General features: G+C 34.6%; 1 protein-coding gene across 1 annotated transcript in view; it reads left to right on the forward strand.

The window, feature by feature from the left end:
- The window catches only part of LOC148953442 (uncharacterized), a 98,987-nt gene that overhangs the window by 76,024 nt on the left and 782 nt on the right, over window positions 1-22,181 (forward strand). Inside the window, exon 6 of the mRNA XM_089087684.1 lies at window positions 3,063-3,340. Within this exon, the coding sequence (XP_088943810.1) occupies window positions 3,063-3,340 (278 nt within the window). The remainder of the gene's footprint in view (window positions 1-3,062; window positions 3,341-22,181) is intronic.

Genomic DNA, 22,181 nt, shown 5'->3' on the forward strand with positions numbered 1-22,181 from the left:
CTAAAGAAAGGAAAGAAAGAAAGGGGGAAAAATCATTTTACCACCATTAATTCCCACTTGACTAGAAGCAAAACTTATATATAAGCATAAATTGATTTTATTTTTAAGGGGGGGGGGGGTAAGATATGGAGAAAAACACAATAACACGCAGTAATTAGGTGAATTATTACAGACTCCGCTTGAAGAATTAAACAGCCTAATTGATAATCGTATAGATAGATAGATAGATAGATTTATTTTCCATATACCAGTAAAATAATTACATAACAATCTACAAATCCCCACAAAGGCTCCATGGCCTGTAGGAGGGGGATTATGAAAAGATAAAAAAAAACATTAAACATTTAAACACTTAAGATTTAAACAATATAAACATAACATTAATACTTAAACATATAAACATAATCATTTGAAGTTTTAACATGTAAAGCGTTTGATTAATAAAACGAGAAAAAAATAAAATAAAAATAAATAAAAAAAAGAATTAAATTAAAACAGCTATTCGCAGCAGGCAAAATTGAATATAATTAATAACATGGAAACAAATGTTTTTTTACTAGTCTTTTTAAGGTGCCAAACGAGTGGCATTCTCGAACCAAATCGGGACGGGTGTTCCATGTCAAATGACACGCAACAAGAGGATTAAAATCGGATCTTATTGTTGGTGTATGGGTACTTTGGATATTTAGAGAATTACGGAGTTGATAATTTGACCGATCAGATACAAAAGAAGACGTAAATCTAAGGGATCTAGGAATATCACCATGGATTTGAAGAAAAGCGAAAGACGCACAGGAAAGAATATAAAGTTTTTTAATATCAAGTAACGGTTTAGTTGCCGAACGATTTACATTCTGGATAAGATTTATAGCTTTATCATAAGTATTCGAAAGCGGTTTGAGAAAAGAAGGGAGAGTAGACATCCATATGACTGAACAATAGGAAACATAAGAATGAATTAAGCTATGAAATAGGATTCTTAGAATTGGTCCTGGAAAGATATGTTTTAGTTTTCTTAGAATACCGAGGTTTCTGCATACCTTAATTTTAATCAAATCAATATGGTGTTTAAGAGATAAATTTTCATCTAATAGGATACCTAGGAAACGAACATGGCCATCCTTTGCTCTACTAATAAAGCCTTTGGATATATGAATTTCAGATAATTGAGGACAAGCCTGGGATATACGAGAAAAAACCAAAAAACTAGTTTTAGAAACATTTAAGGCAAGAGGGTCAGCACCAAACCAAATTGAAACTCTTTGAAAGAGGTCCATTAACTTCGTTCGAACCTCATCCTCAATTCTCCCAGAGGTAATAAGGGTGGTATCATTGGCAAAAGTGACAAGAGAATCCGAGGTATGCAAACTATAGTTGTAAGTTAGGGAGACTGTTGGATGACATATATGACAGAAATCATGAGGATTTTTATTTCCAACTGCAAAAAATTAGGTCATTTGTATAAATTAAAAACAGTGCCGGCCCTAAAACTGACCCTTGAGGGACCCCCTGGTCAACCCTTGATGGTGAGCGAAAAAGTGGATCAACAGAAATTATTCTGCCAGACAAGAAAGACTTGAACCAATAAATCTCACTACCTCTTACGCCAAAATGAGAAAGTTTAAATAGAAGAATACTGTGGGTTAAAGAATCAAAGGCTTTGCAAAAATCTAGAAACAAAGCAGCAGGAATCAAATGGGAATCTATGGCAGAGTGAAGATAATTCAGTAAAACTGCACAAGCATGCTCAGTCGAATGATGTGCTCGAAAACCAAATTGAAAATTGTGCAAAAAATCTTTAGAAGTAAGAAAATTATTAAGACGAGAAAGCATCTCCTTCTCAAATATTTTGCTAAACACAGACAACAAAGAAATTGGCTGATAGTTGGCTGTATCATTTCGTGTCCCCCCTTATATAATATGATGACTCGAGCACGCTTGAGACTACTCGGGAAAATACCATTCTGAAAGGAGAGGTTAATAAGTTTTGTTAAGGGATAAATAATGGAAGGAAGTATGAACTTAATTACTTTAGTAGGAATATTATCAGGGCCAGACGACGAACAATTTTTCAATCCCATAACAATTTTAGCTATTTCTTTCTCCGTCGCCGGTTCCAGGTGGCCCAAGATAAGACCTGAAGTTGGATCCTGAAGGAGAAGAACCAACAGCCGAAGCGGTCCTTTTACCAATATTCGAAAAATATGAAGTAAATGCATCTTGGACATTCAGTTCACCTTCGATGATTTTGCCATTGATATCCAAAAAAGAAGGGGTTGATAGAGACTGAAAAGAGGGCCTAAGCACAGAATTTATAACCTGCGATGTTTTTCGTATATCTTTCCCACAATCTGAAAAACAAATAAAATAATACTGGGAATTGGCCTTTCGACACACAGAATTAAAAATATTCCTAAAAATTTCAAATTACTGCAAGCAAATTGCTTTCATTGAAGGGCTCGCAGACTTAGACTTAAAGGTCCTCCAGAGATTATTTTTTCTCCTAAAACTCCAAAGGAGACCAGGGGTCATACAATTATTAAGATGAAAAGCATTCTTAGACTGACGATTAGAAGGTGAAACAGAACAAATATCAAGAACAGCGTCTTTAATAGACTCATAAAAAGTATCAAATAAATTACAAAAATCAGAATCACTCTCAAAACCACCCCAAGGATTAGAGATTTGCATTATACCAAAATTAGACACTTGTGCTTAATGACCTCTCAAGAAATTGAAAAATTGATTTGAAAAATTGTGGATTATATAAGATTTTGCTCAGAGTTGAGTAAACCCGTGTCTTGGGAGAGGGAGTGGGGTTCCATCACAGAAAACCCTATATGTTTGTGCTTCATTTTGATGTTTTATATTTTGGCTGGGGAGGGCGGGGACAGGTATAAGACACCCTTGATCAGACCTGGGCAGCAGGATGAAAACCTATTAAGAATAAAATAATGAATTAATAATGATAAAAGCTAAAGTGTTTATTGTTATTAATTATTATTATTATTAGAAAACTATTACTAGAATAATCTGGTTTTTAAGGCTAGTAGATATTTTAGGTTTTCAAAAAAATCTTCCTCAGTGTCTGCGATATCATCAGAAGCTATGCCAACTTGTAAACGGAGTTTGTGTTCCAAGTTTATCAAAAGACTTATCTTGCGACTGCATGGATAACTTCATCATGGCAAAATCAGGTACTTGCACCTCCATTCAAGATATTGATGACAGTGTATACATAGTTACATTTTTACTACGAAACGATGCTCCTTGGTATGATGATCTGGCAGACAAAACATCTTATCGATATTTAAGACTAAAGAAAAGCGCTCTCAAATTTGTAAGTATGATTTAAGTTAATTAAATTATATTTTTAAACAAACTCTAAATACAGTGACGTATACAAATAATAACCATAACCTTGCTAACAGATTATTGATGAAAATGAACGTTCCAAAATTAACGCCTTTTTTGTGGTAATGCTAGATATTTAAAATGAAATCTATTAAATTTAAAATTGTCCATGAAAAGGTAAATGATTGATCTAGTTTACGTAAATTCAGGATAGGGCTATAGTGGCCACTAAAAGAGCTTCTGTTTTGATGAAGATTGTGCCACGAGAACTTTTAAAGTTCCATAATTGATATTTGATATTCAAAATACAATATATTTATATTTTTTGATATTTATCAAATATATTTTTTTTGATAATTTTTGCTCCTTTAGAGCTCCATTCCTCCTTCGTGCTCATTAGTTGACAAAAATGAATCATATCCCTATGTTGGCCCCAGCTCTTCAACTTCGACCTTGATCACGTAGTTTATTCCTTTCCCATTAAACAAACCGTTGTGCTTTGTGAAGGCTCCTACTCTGACCACCTACCTATTTATGCAACAATTAAGTGTAATGTCAAAAGCAAAACCCCGCAAGAGGAAAAGCGGTTTTATGTTCAAGATTGGAGTCATGTTGATCGTCAATTATTCATGTCCGAGTGTGACACTTTACTCAACAAAAATATATTTCCTTTTCACTTAGTTAGTTTAGAATGCAGGTCTTATATTAGTGAGTGCTAGATCGAAATACAGTTTACGAGTTATCTTGCAGAAATCAACAAGGCGTTTTCATGCGCGGAAATGTGTGCAGTCAGATCAAGACATGTTCGCAAAAGACGGAAGTCACCGACTGGTCTAAAGCTTCAAGTCTTGTTGCAACTTGCGATTCAGCTAAATTTTGGCTCCGAATCTGCAACGAATCCGATAAATCGCGATCCGGTATAGTAAACAAATCTCGTTTGAAGACAAAAAGGAAGTTCACAAGGTCTCTTAAAAACCACAAAATAATCTAGATTCAAAAAAATGTCGATAAGATAGCTAGTAATCCTTCACTTTTGTGGAAAAGTTTTAAACACAGTGATCGGACTTTTGTCGGTGGTATTCCAGAAAAGAGCTGGATTGACAATTATAAATATCAGTTTTCATCGCATGACCTTGTTGCGGAAAGTAAATATGAAAAAGAGCTTGACCGTTTGCTAGCTCATTCTATGCGCTCTGATTTTATAGTGAAACCGTCTAATATTGAGTTTACTCTAGAAAAATTAAGGAAAAATTATTTGCCGGTCTTGATTTAATATCTGCTAGACATTTCGAAGATTATAGTAATCTTTTGTCGCAGCATCTTTTGTTACTTTTCCAAATGTCCATTTCTTCTGGTATTCTGCCTCACCAGTTTTGTATTGGCCAGATTACACCTATACCCAAAAACAGTGAAAAAAGATCTCGATGATTGTTGATCGTATCGGCCTATAACTGTTTCTTACATATCTTTTAAAATATTAGAGTCTATTATTCTTAGAGATATTTCCCAAAAGTGTTCTCTACCTGCGCAACAGTTTGGTTTTCAGAAAGGGCTTAGTCGTGAGCATGCTATTTTTCTCTTTTTAACGTTGTAGATGTTTAAGGTTCTCTTTTTAAGGTCCCGGGGATTTTCTTGTTCTTTGCGCCAAAACATTTGATTCATGTATTTTTGCCAAGATTTTGATAGAAGCTCTAAAGAGAGGGGTAGACTTCTCAGTTATAAAGTGTCTTCGATACATGTATAAACATCTTCATGCCAAAATGAAGTGCGGCTCAGAGCCTTTTAATCTACTAAAGGGCGTTAAACAAGGATGTCTTACTTCCACCGCACTTTTTAATAACTCATTCATTCCAGCCCAAAGTTCTATTCAATCCACCTGTATTTACGGGGGTTTAGACGGGTCTTTACTTATGTATGCTGATGGTTTCCTGAATCTGAGTCACACTTTCTCTGATTGTGAGAGCACTTTCTCGAAGTTAGAACTAGAATATCAGCAGATTGCTTTGAGTTTTCATGTAGATAAAACTGAAGCTGTCGGTTTCAACCTCAAAGGATGCTCTGATAAATCCCTCTGACTTAGTGAAACTTGTATCTCCCTTTCTAAAATCCTTATTTACCTGGGAATGCGTATTGGATGTTCAATTAAAGAAATTATTCAGCTTGCCATCCAAAATGTTGAAAAAAGAACAAGGATCACTCATGCGTAACTTGTCTCTAATGTTACACATCTTAGTCTTTTTCATCTTTCTAAACTTTGCAATAATCTAACTGTGCCTCATCTTATTGCCCTATCTCCTATTTGGCAACTATGTTTTGCTTAAAAAAACTTGTTCGCCGGATTTATTTTGAATTTGCTAAATTCCTTTTGCATATGCCCCCTTGGACTAGTAACTCTTTTTTGTTCCAAAAATTTAAACTCATTTTTCCATCTACAATTATTGATAAAAGAGTGAAAAATTTTAAATCTTCTGCCATTAAACTTAATCACGATTGATCGTCTTTGTTCTTATGATCTTATTAGATTATAATTCTTATGTCTTATGATTTATGTCTTATGTGTTTTGTGTTATGATTGTGTTGTGTTATGGATACTATAACGGTGCTCTTATAATTGTAAAAATTACTTATTTTTTTCGGTCTACAAATTTTCTCTTATTTTTCTTTTTTCGCCTTATGCTGTATTCTGTCATTTAAAGGATCTGCGACCTTTTTTGTTTTGACATGTTATAAATAAACTGAGTTAAATTGAATTTTAAATTCAGAAAAAAAAGAAAAAACAAAATCATTCTACCACCACTGATTAAAAGTCGACACAAAAACATACAAGCATAAATTTATTTTATTTTAGGTGAAGCTTGGCGGGATAAATACGGAAAAAAAAATACAACAACACGCAATAGTTAGATATAGACAGACTCGTTCATTGGTATATAAATTTGGTAAAGGGTTAGAGCATCCACTAAACTATCTTGTGTGTTGATGAAAATTGTGCCAAAATGTTTACAATGTCAATGATCCGTATGTCAAAGATAAGGAATTTGATCACAAGCATATACTTTTTTCGTTTATTTGTTAAAAGAAACAGTTTTTTTCTCAACTGAAAGCAAGATCCAATAATAAACTTCTTAACGCACAGACAGAAATTATAAAGTATATAAGGAGAACTGCCCCTCCTCAACTCCTTGCTCTTTATTATAAAGTGTCCAAGCCCCGACAAGAAATCTAATTGCAGCATTTTTATCTCTTCTTCATTTTAACAATTTCTCCTTGCTCTTAATCCCCAATTTCTGTTGTTCTCTCTTTTCGCTTTACCTTAATTTTTTAGTCTGTAAAATCTTGTATCTAAGTTCAAATACTAGCTCTTAGATACTTTTTTAGTGTCAATTTAGTGTTGAAGGGTTCACTTTCCAGTAGCTCTTCGCGATTTTTTCTTGGTTGGCAATAGCTTCTATATCAATTATAAGAGCAGTGTAACAAGAAAGATAATAAATTTGTTCTATGCCCTTTTCAAATTCGTTGATAGGTTTTGTGTCACATATATTTGGTCTATTCAATTTAATCCTTTACTTTCCATTCAGTAAACCCAGATACTTTCCCGAAATGGACCGACATGTCTTTTTAATTCCAAGCACTTATCACTGCCTTTAAATCTTCACCAATTCTTCGCTTTGTTAATTTGTATATCCTTCCTGATGCAGCAGCTTCTAAAACTACACAATTAAAGTCACCCACCCCTACTAAATTTTCTACACAGAGGAACCTTGGTAATTTTTTGTCAAGTATCCCTTTCCTTTTGTTTGAAGTTTTCTGTTACCGATGGTAGGTGGATGTTTACTAATAGCATTGACCTGGAGCTTAAGCTATAAATCCTTCCATCATCCTCAAAACGCACCTTCCCTTGATCTCGCTGTAGGCTTTCTTTTATAAGAAAACAAACGTCTGGTTCAAGCCTTCCGTAACAAGGAGTCCTAATAATAATGTTTATCCTGTCAGAGCTTTGAACTTTTTTTTTTCAACTTTCTACAAAGACGCTACATCTATGCTATGTTTTGCCGTAAAATCTGAGACAAAGCCTGCCTTTATTCTTTTTAGGCTACTTGTGCGTACAGTGTTGCTATTCACATCAAATTACTTCGAGAAACCTTCGTTTTCCTTTTCACCTTTGGCTTTCTTTTTTTCGTCTGTTCCCTCTCCTTTCCGTTACTGTTGCCAACCGTTTTTTGCTGTTTCGATTGATTTCTCCTGATGTTACTCAGGGGTTCTCTTTGGTGACAGCACATCCTGGTTAGCAGTTCCTTCTTTTGTCCTATCATTTTGAGGTTTAGTTAGTGATCTATTGTCCGTTTCGGTTTTCTATATATCTTTTTGCTTGTTTATGGGTATTTTTTATTTTGTTCCTCCTTGCTTTCTTTAACGCTTTGGCCACTCACTTTGTCAGATCAACTGTTTTTTCCACCCGCTTCCCTTCCTGCTATTTCTTGTTACACTTTGCAGCATCTTTTTTACAGCCACTGATGGCGAGAGTGCCTTAATGCTCTCAACTGCCGTACTAATTGTTGACGGTGGCTCCGGCATAACACTAGGTTGCATTCCCCACAAGGATTCTAGATTATCAGAGTTGGGGCCTAACACATTGTTTCATTTGATGTTTTACTCCACTGCTTCGTGATCTTAATTATGGCCGGTAAAACATTATTTTGGCTGTTCAGGGTAGAAGTCGTTGATTTTCTCCTCTCTCCCAAGCACCTTGATGGATAGCATGATAGCAGTATACGGATATATTAGAGCCTTAGCTTTAATAAATTATTCCATGTAGCAGTTGTGGAGCGTTTTTCAAGGGTACAAATTACTTTTCTGAAAAATTTCATTCGAACTTTCTCTTCTTCTACTTTAAAATTTAAATTAATTTGAGTAATTCTCTATTGACGATAATGCGAAGGCCACATTCGATTTTTTTTGTTCTTTTTTTTGCGTTACCTTTGTGTGTTAAAGTGGAAAAATAGGATGGTAAAAAAAATGTTGTACCTAGTCTTTTTACTCTATTTATAACATTTCTTTGCTTTTGGAGCCAAATGCATGTTATCGGTTCTAAAACTGATCTTGTAAACTTCCATCACTCCAATTTACAAAAACAAAATTAAAATTTTGCTCTTCACTTTGATTGGTCAATCACCAATTGTTTTATTTCAAAATTGAATGCTCAGCTCGAGCAATTACGGAAGACCTACATAATTGGCGCTGTAGTCTTACAAAAGTTTTATTCTATAAAATTATTTTATTCTAAAAAAAGTTTTATTCTATAAGACTTTTTTTATTCTATAAAAAGTTTTATGCATAAGATTCGGCATTTAACTACGGATTGGCCTCTACAGACTAGCAGTATTCTCGTCTCTGTGTATCATTGCATTACCGCAAAGAAAGGCTTATCTCTATACAGTTTAATATTTTAGATAGGCTTTTATTATGTAGATACACCTAGATAGCTTTTTTCTTCAACTGATTCTAATGAATTTATGGGAATATGTTACAAAACAGATTGTCTTTTATATAGTTAATTTCTGTGGTTGTTTCTGTGCCTTCTCCCTTTTTACACAGGTCAGATTGTGGTTACAAGAGATTCCCTGCATTTCCCTTCAAAACCCCTAGCCTCCACCCCACTGTGTAAATAAAGGAGTGGTGTTATCCCTGGTTGATTGGGTAATACGAATATGTTCCGAAGCTTGCATAGTCCAGGAACATGACAACATTCTTTTTTATAACGGATATTCTATAAAGTTACTAGAATCAGTTATATAAAAGCGTTAAAAGGGAAGATTCCCTCAAAGGATACTCGTACAACAAAACTTCCATTTAAATGCGTCCCATTGGTAAGCGAAAAGAAAAGTCTTATGGTTTTGTCGTATTTTCTAAAACTAAGCAACTAACTGAAATATTAAAAAAAAATACAACCTGAACACTACATTCAAAAGCTAAAATAAAATCAATATTTTTTTTCAAGTGTGGTTTGATAAGACAAGCACCATTCTGAGTTGTGGTGTTTATAGGATCCCCTGATGTTGTGATTGTTACTATATTGCCAATACCCACCAGCTTTTTAGAGTGCCCAACACGTGTACGACAACCCACACCACTTCATTTTGTTCGAAAACATCTCCATTATTACTTCTGTTAAATGTCCCTTATAATCTTTCATAGATGCAGTCAAAAATAAGAAATATATGCACCAAAAATTACTTTTAGATAGACATTTTTGCACTGAAAAAGGCTTAGCGTCAGTTTTGGCCAAAATATTCCTATTATTGTCATTTTCACTGGCTGAATATATCCTTGTTTTTCTTCTTCTCGAGGTTTTTCTCTTTACCACGAGTTTTCTCTAATATTACCTCATCTAAGCCAGTATTATTTCGAAAATTATTTACGACAAGCTTACGGAAGCATGAAGCATTGTGATCGAGAATACACTTAATTGTTTTTTTTTTAATAGTAGGCCTTATTAGCCAGCAATAATTTTTACAGGTGCGTGGGATAAAATTCTCCCAAAGCTAGGTCTCACTTATCAGAGACCTTTACAAAATTAGAATATATAAAATATATAATTCCAGATATTACTACTACTACTACTGCTAACAAATCACCACATTACCAAGCAACAAGAGAGCTAGGCACGCTCCTCTCCCACCCATTCTATTTAGAGCCATTTCCTTTAAATCTTTCTTTATGAGATCCTCTTATCCCAACCATGGACGACCTGTTTTTGTTTAGCCTTAGGTGGTTGGCCAAAAAGGACAATCTTAGGCAATCCGTCATTCTTCATCCACAGAACATGCCCTAGCCATTTCAACCTTTCTCTTATTATAGTCCTAGAAAGCGGGATTGAACCATACTGTTCATAAAACCTACCGTTTGAAATACAGTCAGTCAGCCAGTAACCAGAACAATCCACAGGTAGTTTCTATGGAAAATATATATCAAATCTTCATCCACTTTTTGGAGCGCTCATGCTTCAGAATCCTATTTAACCACAGCCATCATTGTAGCTTCCAATATTGTATTCTTCGTTTTGGACTTATTTTTTTATTCTTCCAAACTTTTTACAACTGTGGAAAAAAAACCTGAGCCTTAGCTAATCTACTTTCAACATCTTCACTGCTCCCACCATCTTTACTAATAATACTGCCAAAGTATGTGAAGTTATCCACCTGATCAATCTTTTCGTTACCCAATGCCACCTTTTCATATTCACTTATTTCTAGACTTAGCGACATAGTATTCTTAAAATAAATTTTAAACCCATTCCATCACCCTGAGCTCGCAAAACCCCTAAAAGTTCATTCATTTTGCCCTTATTTTCATCTAGGATGTTTAATTAAGTCCAGAAAATTGTTTCCTCCCTATTTGATTCCTTGTTCTCCCATTGTTTTTCCTGTACTTCCCAAGACAAGGTCCATCAAAATGATCCATATAAAGGGGGATAAAACACAACCCTGTTCAACTCCGAATTTAATACGAAAATAGCGGCTCACCTCATTTCTTACCTTAACCTCTGCAGTGTTATTCTCATACATACAAATAATTACTTTGATGTATTAAATATTCACTAATCACTTTAATTCCCCCTACGTTTTCCTTAAAATCTGTCCAGGCCTACTGATTCAGATTCTTTCTTCTAAAGTTCTTACACTAGAGGAAACCCATTTTTTGCCTAAGGACCCATGGTTTTCTTTGCCTCAAACATTGAATTTCAGAGATATAGACTCCGTTGTGGAGTAAGGTACATTTGGATCTAGATGTAATGAGGAAAACCCAAATAATTCGAGAAGAGGTGGTGTAAAGTCTTCTTAATCTATTTTGGGATACACCAGGGAACCAGGTACCGAGAAACCAGGGCGGTGGTATCAATATAAGTAATGGGGGGGGGGCTAGGTGTTGGTATTAATTTAGGCATTACTGCTGTTCCTTTTGTGTGTTTTGAAGGCAGCTATCTGATTTTATGAAATAATTTTCAAGTTTTTTCAATTGAAATTAAGGAGCAACATTAATACTTAAAATGAACAGAAATAATTACGCTAATAAGGGATGAAAACCTCACTCTTCAAACTAAAGTTTGTTTCTACTTAAAAAAAAAGCTTCTAATTGTTCTAATTAAATGACCCTTGCTTTTTAGGGGTCATTCTTAAGGAACTGGGACAAAATTCAAACTTCTTAGTAAAGAGTAGGATGCTGAGGAGGAAGAAACACCCTAATAGTCGTAATAATTTCTTTTCGTTTTAAGTTTTGATGTTGCTCCTTATTGTCAGTAAAAACAACTTATTTTTTAGATCGTTTCAGATAGTTTTTCAAATAGGACCAGAAAGTCTGGATACACCTCCACAGAAAAATTTCTCTTCCCCACGAGAATATACTCTAGAAAATTTAGTCTTTGGGAAAATTTACCCCAGACAATTATCCTGAACAAGGTGTGTGTTTAACTGAACCCCCATGCAACTGAACCCCAAGCATCTGAAGCCCTGTAGCTGAACAACCGTGCAACTGAACTTCTATGCAACTAAACCCCCTTAACCTAAGCCGCGCGCAACTGAATCCCCATGCAACTGAACCCTCGTGTAACTGAACTCTTGTGAAACTGAGCCCCCGTGCAACTGAACTCCAAAACCCCATATAACTGAACCCCTGTGTAACTAAACTCACGTGCAAAAGAACCCTTGTGTAGCTGAACCCCCATGCCATTGAACCCCCGAGCAACTGAGCGGTGGAGCTTGAATTTTCAGTATTCTACAAATATGAGGCAATATCATGGGGTAATGGGGTAAAACTAAACGTTAGAATCTTTACATTTTCAACCATGTTGGAATTGTTTGTTTGTAAAGTCATAATATAAATGCCTGTCAATATTATTTCTAAGAAAGCTCTGTTTTACAAAAGGAAAAAACATATCAGATGTCAATATCACAAAACATTAAAGAAGATTTATTTCTCCTATTTTTCAGACGAATCAGACGTTTACTGAGTGTTCAGTAATAAGTATCAGTGTTGAAAATCTTTGAGCTTTGTGAGTTTAGATGACGAATTTTTGTCAGATGTCTTTGAGGAGATATCTCAAAATGTTATCGGATGTAGATGGGGAAAAAAAGGACGTGGGGGCGGACGCCCTTTATTCACTTTTCACTCCTAAAAATGGCACTGGTACTTTTGACTTCCAATCAAATGAGCCCCCTCCAAAGTTGATACAAAAACCTTTTCCATTAAAACCTTACGTGTTAGCAATGAGCAACTGTCTTAACTTATAGCCCTTTCTCCAGGAGCAGCTGGCGGGGATTTTAACCCTAGAGATATGGTTATTTGATCTTTGGACTTCATTAAAAAAAAAATAGCTATTTCCTAATTTCGATCAGGTGCATTTGGGGTAAAAATGGCAGTTACAAGGGAGAGACTGGTTGCCCTTTGAATACCTTTGATTCTTCAAAAGTGAACTAGAACTTTTAATTTCTAATCTAATAAGCCTCCTCCAAAGTTTACTTAATTATTTTGTTAACTTACTTTTTTTCAGTGGAGTTCAAATTGTGTTCTGGTCTTGACAAGACATGGGGGTTGTCAGCCTTCTCTTGTTAATTTATGTTTGTTTTTAGTTTGAATCAGCTATCTATTGTAATGTCTGTTCGTCTTGGGTTTCATTTATTTATTGATGGCCATTTGTGGTGTTTTACTATTGGTAGATAATTCAGTTTTATTTCTACTCAGTTTTGGTTTAATATAGTGTTTTACTTTTCTTTGAAAAACTGTAAAAAAAAGTTTTTAAATAAATTATAATAAATATTTAAGGCCTTATGGCTTTTTCGTATAGGTAATGCTATGGCGTTGTATCTGATACAATTACTTTTCATGTACTTAGGGCCTACTATGTTGTTTTTTGTCAGTGTTTTTTGAGTAGTTAAGACTTAGACAGGGAGCCGGGAGTTTTGCATCGTTAGTAGATTCTAATTACCGCAGCTTGAACTTATCTATTTTTCCACCAATGGAAATTTTAATGGCAGGAATTTGGGGAAACCTAAGACAAAGTGATTGTAGTGCACCAGGTCCCTCCCACCCACTTTTTTACTGCCCTCCCTTCAAAGGTATCCGATAAGAATTCAACATAGCGACAAACTGCCACATTGCAAATTAAACAAGGGCATGTTTAATTCTTGGTTTCAAAAAAGGGTAAGAGTATTGAGGTGAAGCTCTTCTGAAATCGTTGAGTGTTTAGCTAAATCAAAACACACTATGATCATGTAGCTCGTAAAAAGGGCATTCTGGTAATATTTCAGAAATGGGTGAGGGCATTACGTTGAAACTTACAGGATAGGATAAGCGGTATGTTCAACAGATCAAAAGGTAATCAAATACGAGAACGATGATATATGACATACAAACAAATACAATTCGGTAAATACTCTTTTTAGATTTGTTGTTCCTCTTTACCTTCCTTTGAAGGTCCAGGTTAAAAAATAATCCAGGGATTGAATTCAAAATTTCAAGGGGTGTTTTTTAAAAGAAAGATGATATATGATCTACAAACAAATACAATTCGGTAACTGAAGGGATTGTGAATGTGTTTTGATAAGACAAAACTTTATCAAAAACAGTCCCATCCACTAGGCATACCAGAAAAAGTGAGCAAATTACGAGCCTCCTCCAATTGTATATTAAAAGTCTTATCAAAACCTCTTTTACCAGCAATGTTGACAATTTAATCACTGTTCAATTACTGATAACAAAGATCTCCAGAAGGTCAGGGCTCTGCTCGGATCCATTGTGTTTTTTTATTGACAACAGGCTTGGTAAGCATGCCATTGCGATAAGGCTGTCATCGGACTGCTGCCGAAAATTTCTGGAAACAATTATCTGAAGATATAACAACAAGACCCGATGGTGACTTTAACTCTCTGTGAAATTTTATAGCTGCCGTGTAATACAGGGAACACTGAGAGGGGCCTGGCCGAGAATTCGTCGGAAACAAACCAGGAAATTATCGGAAAAATAAATTATTCGAATAGTACCAAAGGATTGTCGGAAAAAAAAGTTCTCAGTGGCATAGCAATTGTTTATTTTGACCACCTGTTATAGAAAACCCATTATCTGTCAAAATGGTCGGGCTGTCATGGGATCCATTACGACATATCATCGACAACTGCCTAGCTATCATCTCAAATCACTGTGTGTTATCGAAATGCTATCAAGAAATTTACCGATAACGAAGATCTCAATGGCATATCATCTATATGAAACCTGTTGCTTAGAATGTATTTTTAAGAACATGATAATATCATTTACTTGTTGGTTCAGTTGACTAACGGGTTGTTCTCTTACCACAGGAAATCTCGGGTCTCACATTCAAATCCTACACCAGACAAAAATTTTATAAATTTAGTAGAAACTGCTTAGAGGCTAAAAGAATGGGTCGATAATGTTGCTGGAAAAGAAAGCATTTCACCATCTATAGCTGTAGTAAAAATATCGCTATCTACGTCTTCGTTTTGGTAGATGGTAGCACTGGGAAATTGCCGTAAACCTTCTTCATAATCTTAAATCACTATGGAAGAAAAGAGTTATGGCTATGGCCCCGTCCTAATGCATTATGGCATCACCTACTCTTTGTCACATTGACCCTCCCTCAGGATTTACGCCTTTGTCACATTGGGTCTCCTCTAATATTTAGCTCTAGATCTACCCCTGACATCTAGCCTACCTTACATCAGGGGCCGATCCAGGATTTTTTTTGGGGAAGGGCGCAAAATGGGTTGATCCGATAAAAAAAACTTTTTAGGTGGGGCGCAAAATAGGTCAATCCGATAAACATGCGTTAGGAGCAAGTTTAATTAACACAAACTTGGGTTAGTTAAGTAAATTATACTACTTTAGACTACGCTAAGGGGGGAGCACCCCCTCGCCACCCCCCTGGATCCAACACTGCCTTACATTAAAATTTAAATAAGAAAGTTTTCTAATTTTTTAAATAGTAGGCTTGAAAACTCCTTTTTAAAAGAACAAATTCTGCATTTCAGTAATTCATTTGGAAGGTTTCTAATTTTATTTTAATCTTATATCCGGCTTATTTTAAATAGCACAGCAACTTTAAAAGCTAACAACGAGGTTCTGTTTCACTGATTGTTATTTTTTTCGCTACATTACTATTTTGTTCGTTATATATGTCAGAATAAATTTAGAAAAGATCTAATTGACATTATATATTTTAATCACTGTATATAAATTTAGCCAGCAGGGTCATACTCAGTAATATTTGTCTACTACAGTCTCGGCACGAATAAAAAGCTCCTCCCATTTCATCACCCATAAATGGACCAATGTATATTTATCAGTCACTGAATAAGGGTGCCAATTTGTATTGTTCATAATTGCGAAAGCAGAAAAAAAAATGTAATATGACTTAACTGAATGGCCTATCCAGGATTTATAAAAGGGTGGTTTAAATTAAATTTTAACAAATACATAAATTTCTAGCGCTAACTTCAAATCAACACTGCAACGGAGAAATAGCTGGAATTTCATAAATAATGGGACAGGGATCCACGAAGTGGCGGGAGTATTTGAAATTTGCCACAAAACGTTATACCACAAAGGGGTAACACAGTAGTTTTAGCAGAGGTTATCTGTGATATATGTGGTTTTGGAAAATAATATTGTGCCATAGAGCGTCAAAACTTTTTATTCTTGGTTAGGAAAAACATTCTCTTGAATTTTTTTTCTTTTATATTCTTTTTTTGGGCCATAAAAATGTCCTTCGAAATTTGATGTGGGACCTTCGTTTCTCGTTTATTAACTGGTGGAATAGTCATATCAAATAAAATACCAAACTTTTGTTAAGAACTAGTTTTCCTGGAATCTTAGTGAGTTTTAAGAAAATTGAAGAACGTCAAAAGAATTGTATTTGTATTATAAGAGGAATATAATGTAATGCTTGTTGTTGCTATTGTTCTAATTATTCTGCTACGTACTTCCAAATTACACGAGACTTTTCTTCCGAAAACACTTTTTTATGACTCATTAAGTTAACCCTCACGATTCTATCCATTATCTTTCTAGTTTTAGGTTACATGCGAGTTTGGAATAAAAGTTGGAAAAGAGTATTTAAAATTATTTAATCATTCTAGTTACCAAGTTTATTGCCAGTTGCTAATCAAACTTTTTTTGTGCAGGGCATTTTTGGAGCCAAAGTGAGGGGGTATGGCCCCTCCCTAGATCCATCAATGGCCTTGCTTGCTTAGTATACTGTAGTTTAATTATCATGTGCATTTCTAGGATTTTCTTTTTTGGAGAAAGGGAGGGGGTTGTGTTTTTGTTTTTGGTTCCTTTGACTCTTTACATTCAGTTCCCGTTTTAGCTGTCATAGCATAATTAGCTTCGCTTTAAGAGGAAATTTCTAAGAAATCGCTTTCTAGGAAAACCATGGTTATCTCTACCTTTTGGAATATTAAAGCCATACCCATTATTTTCCTCTGCCACACGTGTGCCTACCGATGAAAAATCAAAAATCTAATGTCGCTTATGTTTATACTTGTTTACATTTTCTCCGGAGCAGTTCCATCTCGGTCTGGCTTTGTCTGATGGTTGAGATTAAATAAAAAAAACTAGGTCTTTTTTAACTGCAACTAAGGAGCGACATTAAAACTTAAAACGAACAGAAATTATTCAGTATATGAAAGGGGCTGTCCCCTCCTCAACGCCTCGCTCTTTACGCTAAAATTTTTTATTATTTAAAAAAATAAAATTGTGAGACAGAGTCAAACTTTAGCTTAAAGAGCGAGGTGAAGAGGAGGGACCGCCCCTTTCATATACGGAGTAATTTTTGTTCGTTTTAAGTTTTAATGTCGCTCCTTACTTTCAGTTAGAAAAACTTTTTTTTTTAGTTAATTTCTGAACTTTTTCGAATTAATGCAGCTTTGATTTTGCCTCACCATACATGAATAATTAAAAAGGAATTTGCATATTAATTTTACGTATAACGTATAATTTTTGGCTAAATGGCTTTCTCGAAATTTTGTTCTGACGTAACTTACGAATTAACTTACGTAACGAACTTCTATATTCGTATGTTTTTATTACGTATATTAAGGAGTTCGCCCCCTAGTCAATACCTCACTCTTTACTCTAAAGTTCGAAATTTATTCGAATCACAAACCCCTGAATCATAAAGGCCGGTTAATTGAAATAGATAGCTCTTTTGAAAGTGCTAGAAAAACAATTTGTGTAAAGAGCGAGGTATTCAATAGGAGGCGAGCCCCCTCATATACGTAATAATTTCTGTTCGTCTTAACTTTTAATGTTGCTCCTTACCTTCAGTTGAAAAAACGTATTTTTTTACTTAATTTCTGATCGTTTTTTTATATAATACTGGGAAATCCGGCGCCCCCTTCATAGAAATGTCCCTTCCCCAAGAAAACATCCTCCATAGAAAAATCCTCCCCCGTAACCCCCTTCTCCAACTCCCCCCCCCAGAAAAAAATTTCTCTTGAAATCGTCTGTATACTTCCCATTAACCAATACTATATGTAAACAATGGACAAAGTTCATAACTTGCAACCGTTCCCCTGGGAACTGTGGGGCATTAAGTTATCCTCGAAGACATATTTATTAAATTTTAGACTATGCTGAACAAAATGGCTATCTCAAAATTTTGATTGTGTAGCTTTAGGAGAAAATGAGTGGCCAAGTTGCCCTCCAATATTTTTGGACACTTGAAAAAAGAAGTAGAACTTTAAATTTCCGTTTGAATGGGCCCTCTCACGATAATATAGGACTACTGGCTCGATACGATCACCCCTGGAAAACAAAAACAAAAAACAAACAAACAAATAAACACGCATCCGTGATCTTTCTCCTGGTAAAAAATACAAAATTCCACATTTTTGTGGATAGGAGCCTGAAACGTCTATAGTAGGGTTCTCTGATACGCTGAATCTGATGGTGTGATTTTTATTAAAATTCTACAACTTTTAGGGGTTGTTTTCCATTTTTTTCGAAAATAAGGTAACTTTTCTCAGGCGCGTAACTTTCGATGGGTAACGTTAAACTTGAGGAAATTTATATATTTGAAATCAGCTCCTTTAAAAAGCTCTGTTTTTTAGAGTTTCAGTTACTATTGAGCCGGTTCGCTCCTTACTTACAGTTCGTTACTATTTTTAGCCATTAAATGGTCGTACTCTTTTGATGCTAAACTTATAACAAAACCCTGTTTTAATGGTCTCTTTTTAGCAACATTCAAGAGTTCGTTTTAGGACATTTGTAGATTCCCAAAAATATTTCTATTAGAACTGACTTCAACTGTTTATATTTTCTACAGTGATTTCAATAGAGAGAAAGTTACTACCGTATCTATTTTTGTGACGTGACCTAGTTTTGGGTGAAGCTGTACATAAGAGTTCTTTCCAGTTTTGTTTGTACAAGCAGCATATGCAGAGATCTGTCTAATTATGTGAGATTTTCAGGATTGCGGAAAAAATACCTGCTTCACAGCATAATATTATTACAATATTATTTTTTCCCTATTAAAAGAAACATTTCAAGAAATAGATCCTTCTGCTATAACCCCTATAACTTCCATGATCTTAACACATTTATTTCTATTAAAATATTAAATAAAAAAAACAAGTTTTTTTTAACTGAAAGTAAGGAACGAGGTTAAAACTTAAAACGAACAGAAATTATTCCGTATATGAAAGGGGCTGTCCCCTCCTCAACACCTCGCTCTTACGCTAAAGTATTTCTTTGTTTAAAAAAAATAGAGTTGTGAAAAAGTCAAACTTTAGCGTAAAGACCGAGGCGTCGAGGAGGGGACAGCCCCTTTCATATACGGAATAATTTCTGTTCGTTTTAAGTTTTGACGTTGTTCCTTACTTTGAGTTAAAAAACCTTGTTTTTTTATTTAATTTTTGAACGTTTTTGAATTAATGCAGGTTTTGATTTTGGCTAACCGTATATGAATAATAAAAAAAAAATTGAATATTAATTTTACTTTTATTTGGTTAAATGGCTTTCTCGAAACCTGTTAAATTTTATTTACGAACGTTTTTATTAGTAACAAATATACGTAACTTACGAATTAACTTACGTAACAAACCTCTATATTCTTATATTTTTAATACGTATATTAGAGGGCTCGCCCCCTAGTCAATACCTTGCACTTTAAGCTAAAGTTCGAATTTTGTTCCAATTCTATAAAAATGACCCCTTAATCACAAATGCCGTTAATTAAAATAAATAGCTCTTATGAAAGTACTAAATAATCTTTGGCTTAAAGAGCGAGGTATTGAATAGAAGATGAACCCAATCATATACGTAATGCTTTCTGTCGTTTTAAGTTTTGATGTTGCTCCTTAATTTCAGTTAAAAAACTTGTTTTTTTTATATATAATTTCTGATCTTTATTTAAATAATGCTGGAAAATCCGGCACCCCCTTCATAGCAATGTCCCTTCTCCCATGAAAACTTTCTTCATCGTAAGATCCTCCCATATAACCCCCGACCCACTCCCCCCACTACCAGAAAAAAGCTCCTCTGAAAACGTCTGTATACTTCCCAATAACCAATATTATATGTTAACAGTGGGTAAAGTTCATATTTTTCAGCCCTCCCCCCGGGGACTTCGGGGGATTAAGTCATCCCAAAAGACATAGTTATCATATTCTCGACCATGCTGAACAAAATGGCTATCTTAAAATTTTGATCGGGTGACTTTGGGAAAAAAATGAGCGTAGGAGGGGGCCTAGTTGCCCTCCATTTTTTTGATCACTTAAAAAGAGCACTATAACTTTTAATTTCCGTTCCAATGAGCCCTCCCACGATATTCTAGGACCACTTGGTCGATGCGATCACCCCTGGGGGAAAAAAAAATAAACACGCATCCGTGATCTTTCTTCTGGCAAAAAATGCAAAATTCCACATTTTTGTAGATATGAGCTTGAAACCTCCGCAGCAGGGTTCTCTGATACGCTGAATATGATGGTGTGATTTTCATTAAGGTTCTATAACTTTTAGGGGGTCTTTCCCCCTTTTTTCGAAAATCAGCCAAATTTTCTCAGGCGCGTAACTTTGATAGGTAGGACTAAACTTGATGAAACTTATATATTTGAAATCAGCATTAAAATATGATTCTTTGGATGTATCTATTGGTATCAAAATTCCGTTTTATACAGTTTCGGTTACTATTGAGCCGGGTCGCTCCTCACTTACAGTTCGTTACCACGAACTGTTTGATAGGAGAGGGCAAAATTAATAAATGAAAATATTTAATAAATTAAAATTACAAATAATGTAGTAGTAATAATTAAGTAATTAAATTAATAGTAAATAGCTAATTTAAATAATAAGCTAAAAAATGATTGAAATACAAACTATTAAGTAAATGAATAAATGAAAAATTGTGCTAAAATTTGACCTGGAAATTTTGCGGGAGACAGGGGGGGGGGGATGGTACTAATCAAGATTTTGCCCCGGGTGCAAGAGATTAGAACCACCACTGAAGTCACTACAGTTATAGAAAAATAGAAGAACCAGATAGGAAAAAGATGATATAAATGCAAAACAACTACATAATTAAATAGCTTTGGCCTGTGAATAAATTTTAGCTATCATACTGGAAAGCTAACGGATACTGTACTGACTTTTTTTTTTATTATTGCTTAATACCAAGTTTTCCTTTAATTTACTAGTAGGGGAGTGCTGGGTGACGATAGACGGCCTATTATTATTCAGATAAATATCCCCTTTTCTTTGGAAAATTCCTTTTTTCATTTTTGTAAACCTTTAATCTTTCTTAACATCCTTTTTATTCTCATCAACGAATACGTTATAGCTAATTGACTCGCTATTACATCTTCTTGTTGCGAACACAGATTTAAAACTAGGGGCTGCCATACTCGTATATTTTGAATAAACTAAATCATCTTCTAAAGGGGTTTTCCCCATATATCTTAAGCAAGTTTTTTGCTCTTTTTATCATCATTTTGGAAATCTGCTTTAATTTTATCGTTTTGGTTTTATTGTTTTAACTTATACTCATATGATTAGCCATAAGGATTTTTGATAAGTAGCCTAAACTTTAAATCCACTTCTTAATTAATCTGGTTATTTTAGAGGTAAATGGGATTTTATTTTTTATCTATTGATTTGCATTCAATTAAGCAGAATAGCCTTTGTAAAAACCAACAAGTTATTAGTTCAGTATATATGATAAGATAATCCAGAGATACTGGGGAAAAGATATCCCTAGAACCCGATGATTTTGCTCCCAACAAAAATGCAATTTCCTGTTACCATTATTAATTAATTACAATCTCATAACTTTCTTTAAAAATATTTAATTTTGATCTGATTTAAGCAGACAATATCATACATATGTTGTGATCTGCCTAGATGCCTAGTAGCAATTGAAACTATTACTCTGACGCAGACAGATTTACCGTTTTCATGTGCTTTGATATGTGCTATTTTGAAGAAACTTTTTGCAACTGTTAATACATTTATACTATGGACTGGGAAGATATGCTCAGGGTTGCCACCCGTTGAGGTTGACTTAGTGATTTTTTTCAATAATCTAGTGATTTATGTGATCATTTTTATGTAAAGAGAATATAAAAAATCGCTAGAAATATAGATAAGTCACTAGGGGTGGCAACCCTGGATACATTGGTGACAGCTCAACACTCATAACTTGCAACCGATAAAGACTGGAGACTTTTTGTAGATGCTCTAGGTGAAGGCAAACGAGGATCTAAAGTGTAAGGTAATTGAAACAGTAGAGTAAAGTAAAGTGAAAAGTGAAGAAAGAGTAA

Source organism: Artemia sp. Qi Xiang Cuo, chromosome 4, assembly GCF_049724085.1.
Source record: "Artemia sp. Qi Xiang Cuo chromosome 4, ASM4972408v1, whole genome shotgun sequence".
Classification (NCBI taxonomy): Eukaryota; Metazoa; Arthropoda; class Branchiopoda; order Anostraca; family Artemiidae; genus Artemia; species Artemia sp. Qi Xiang Cuo.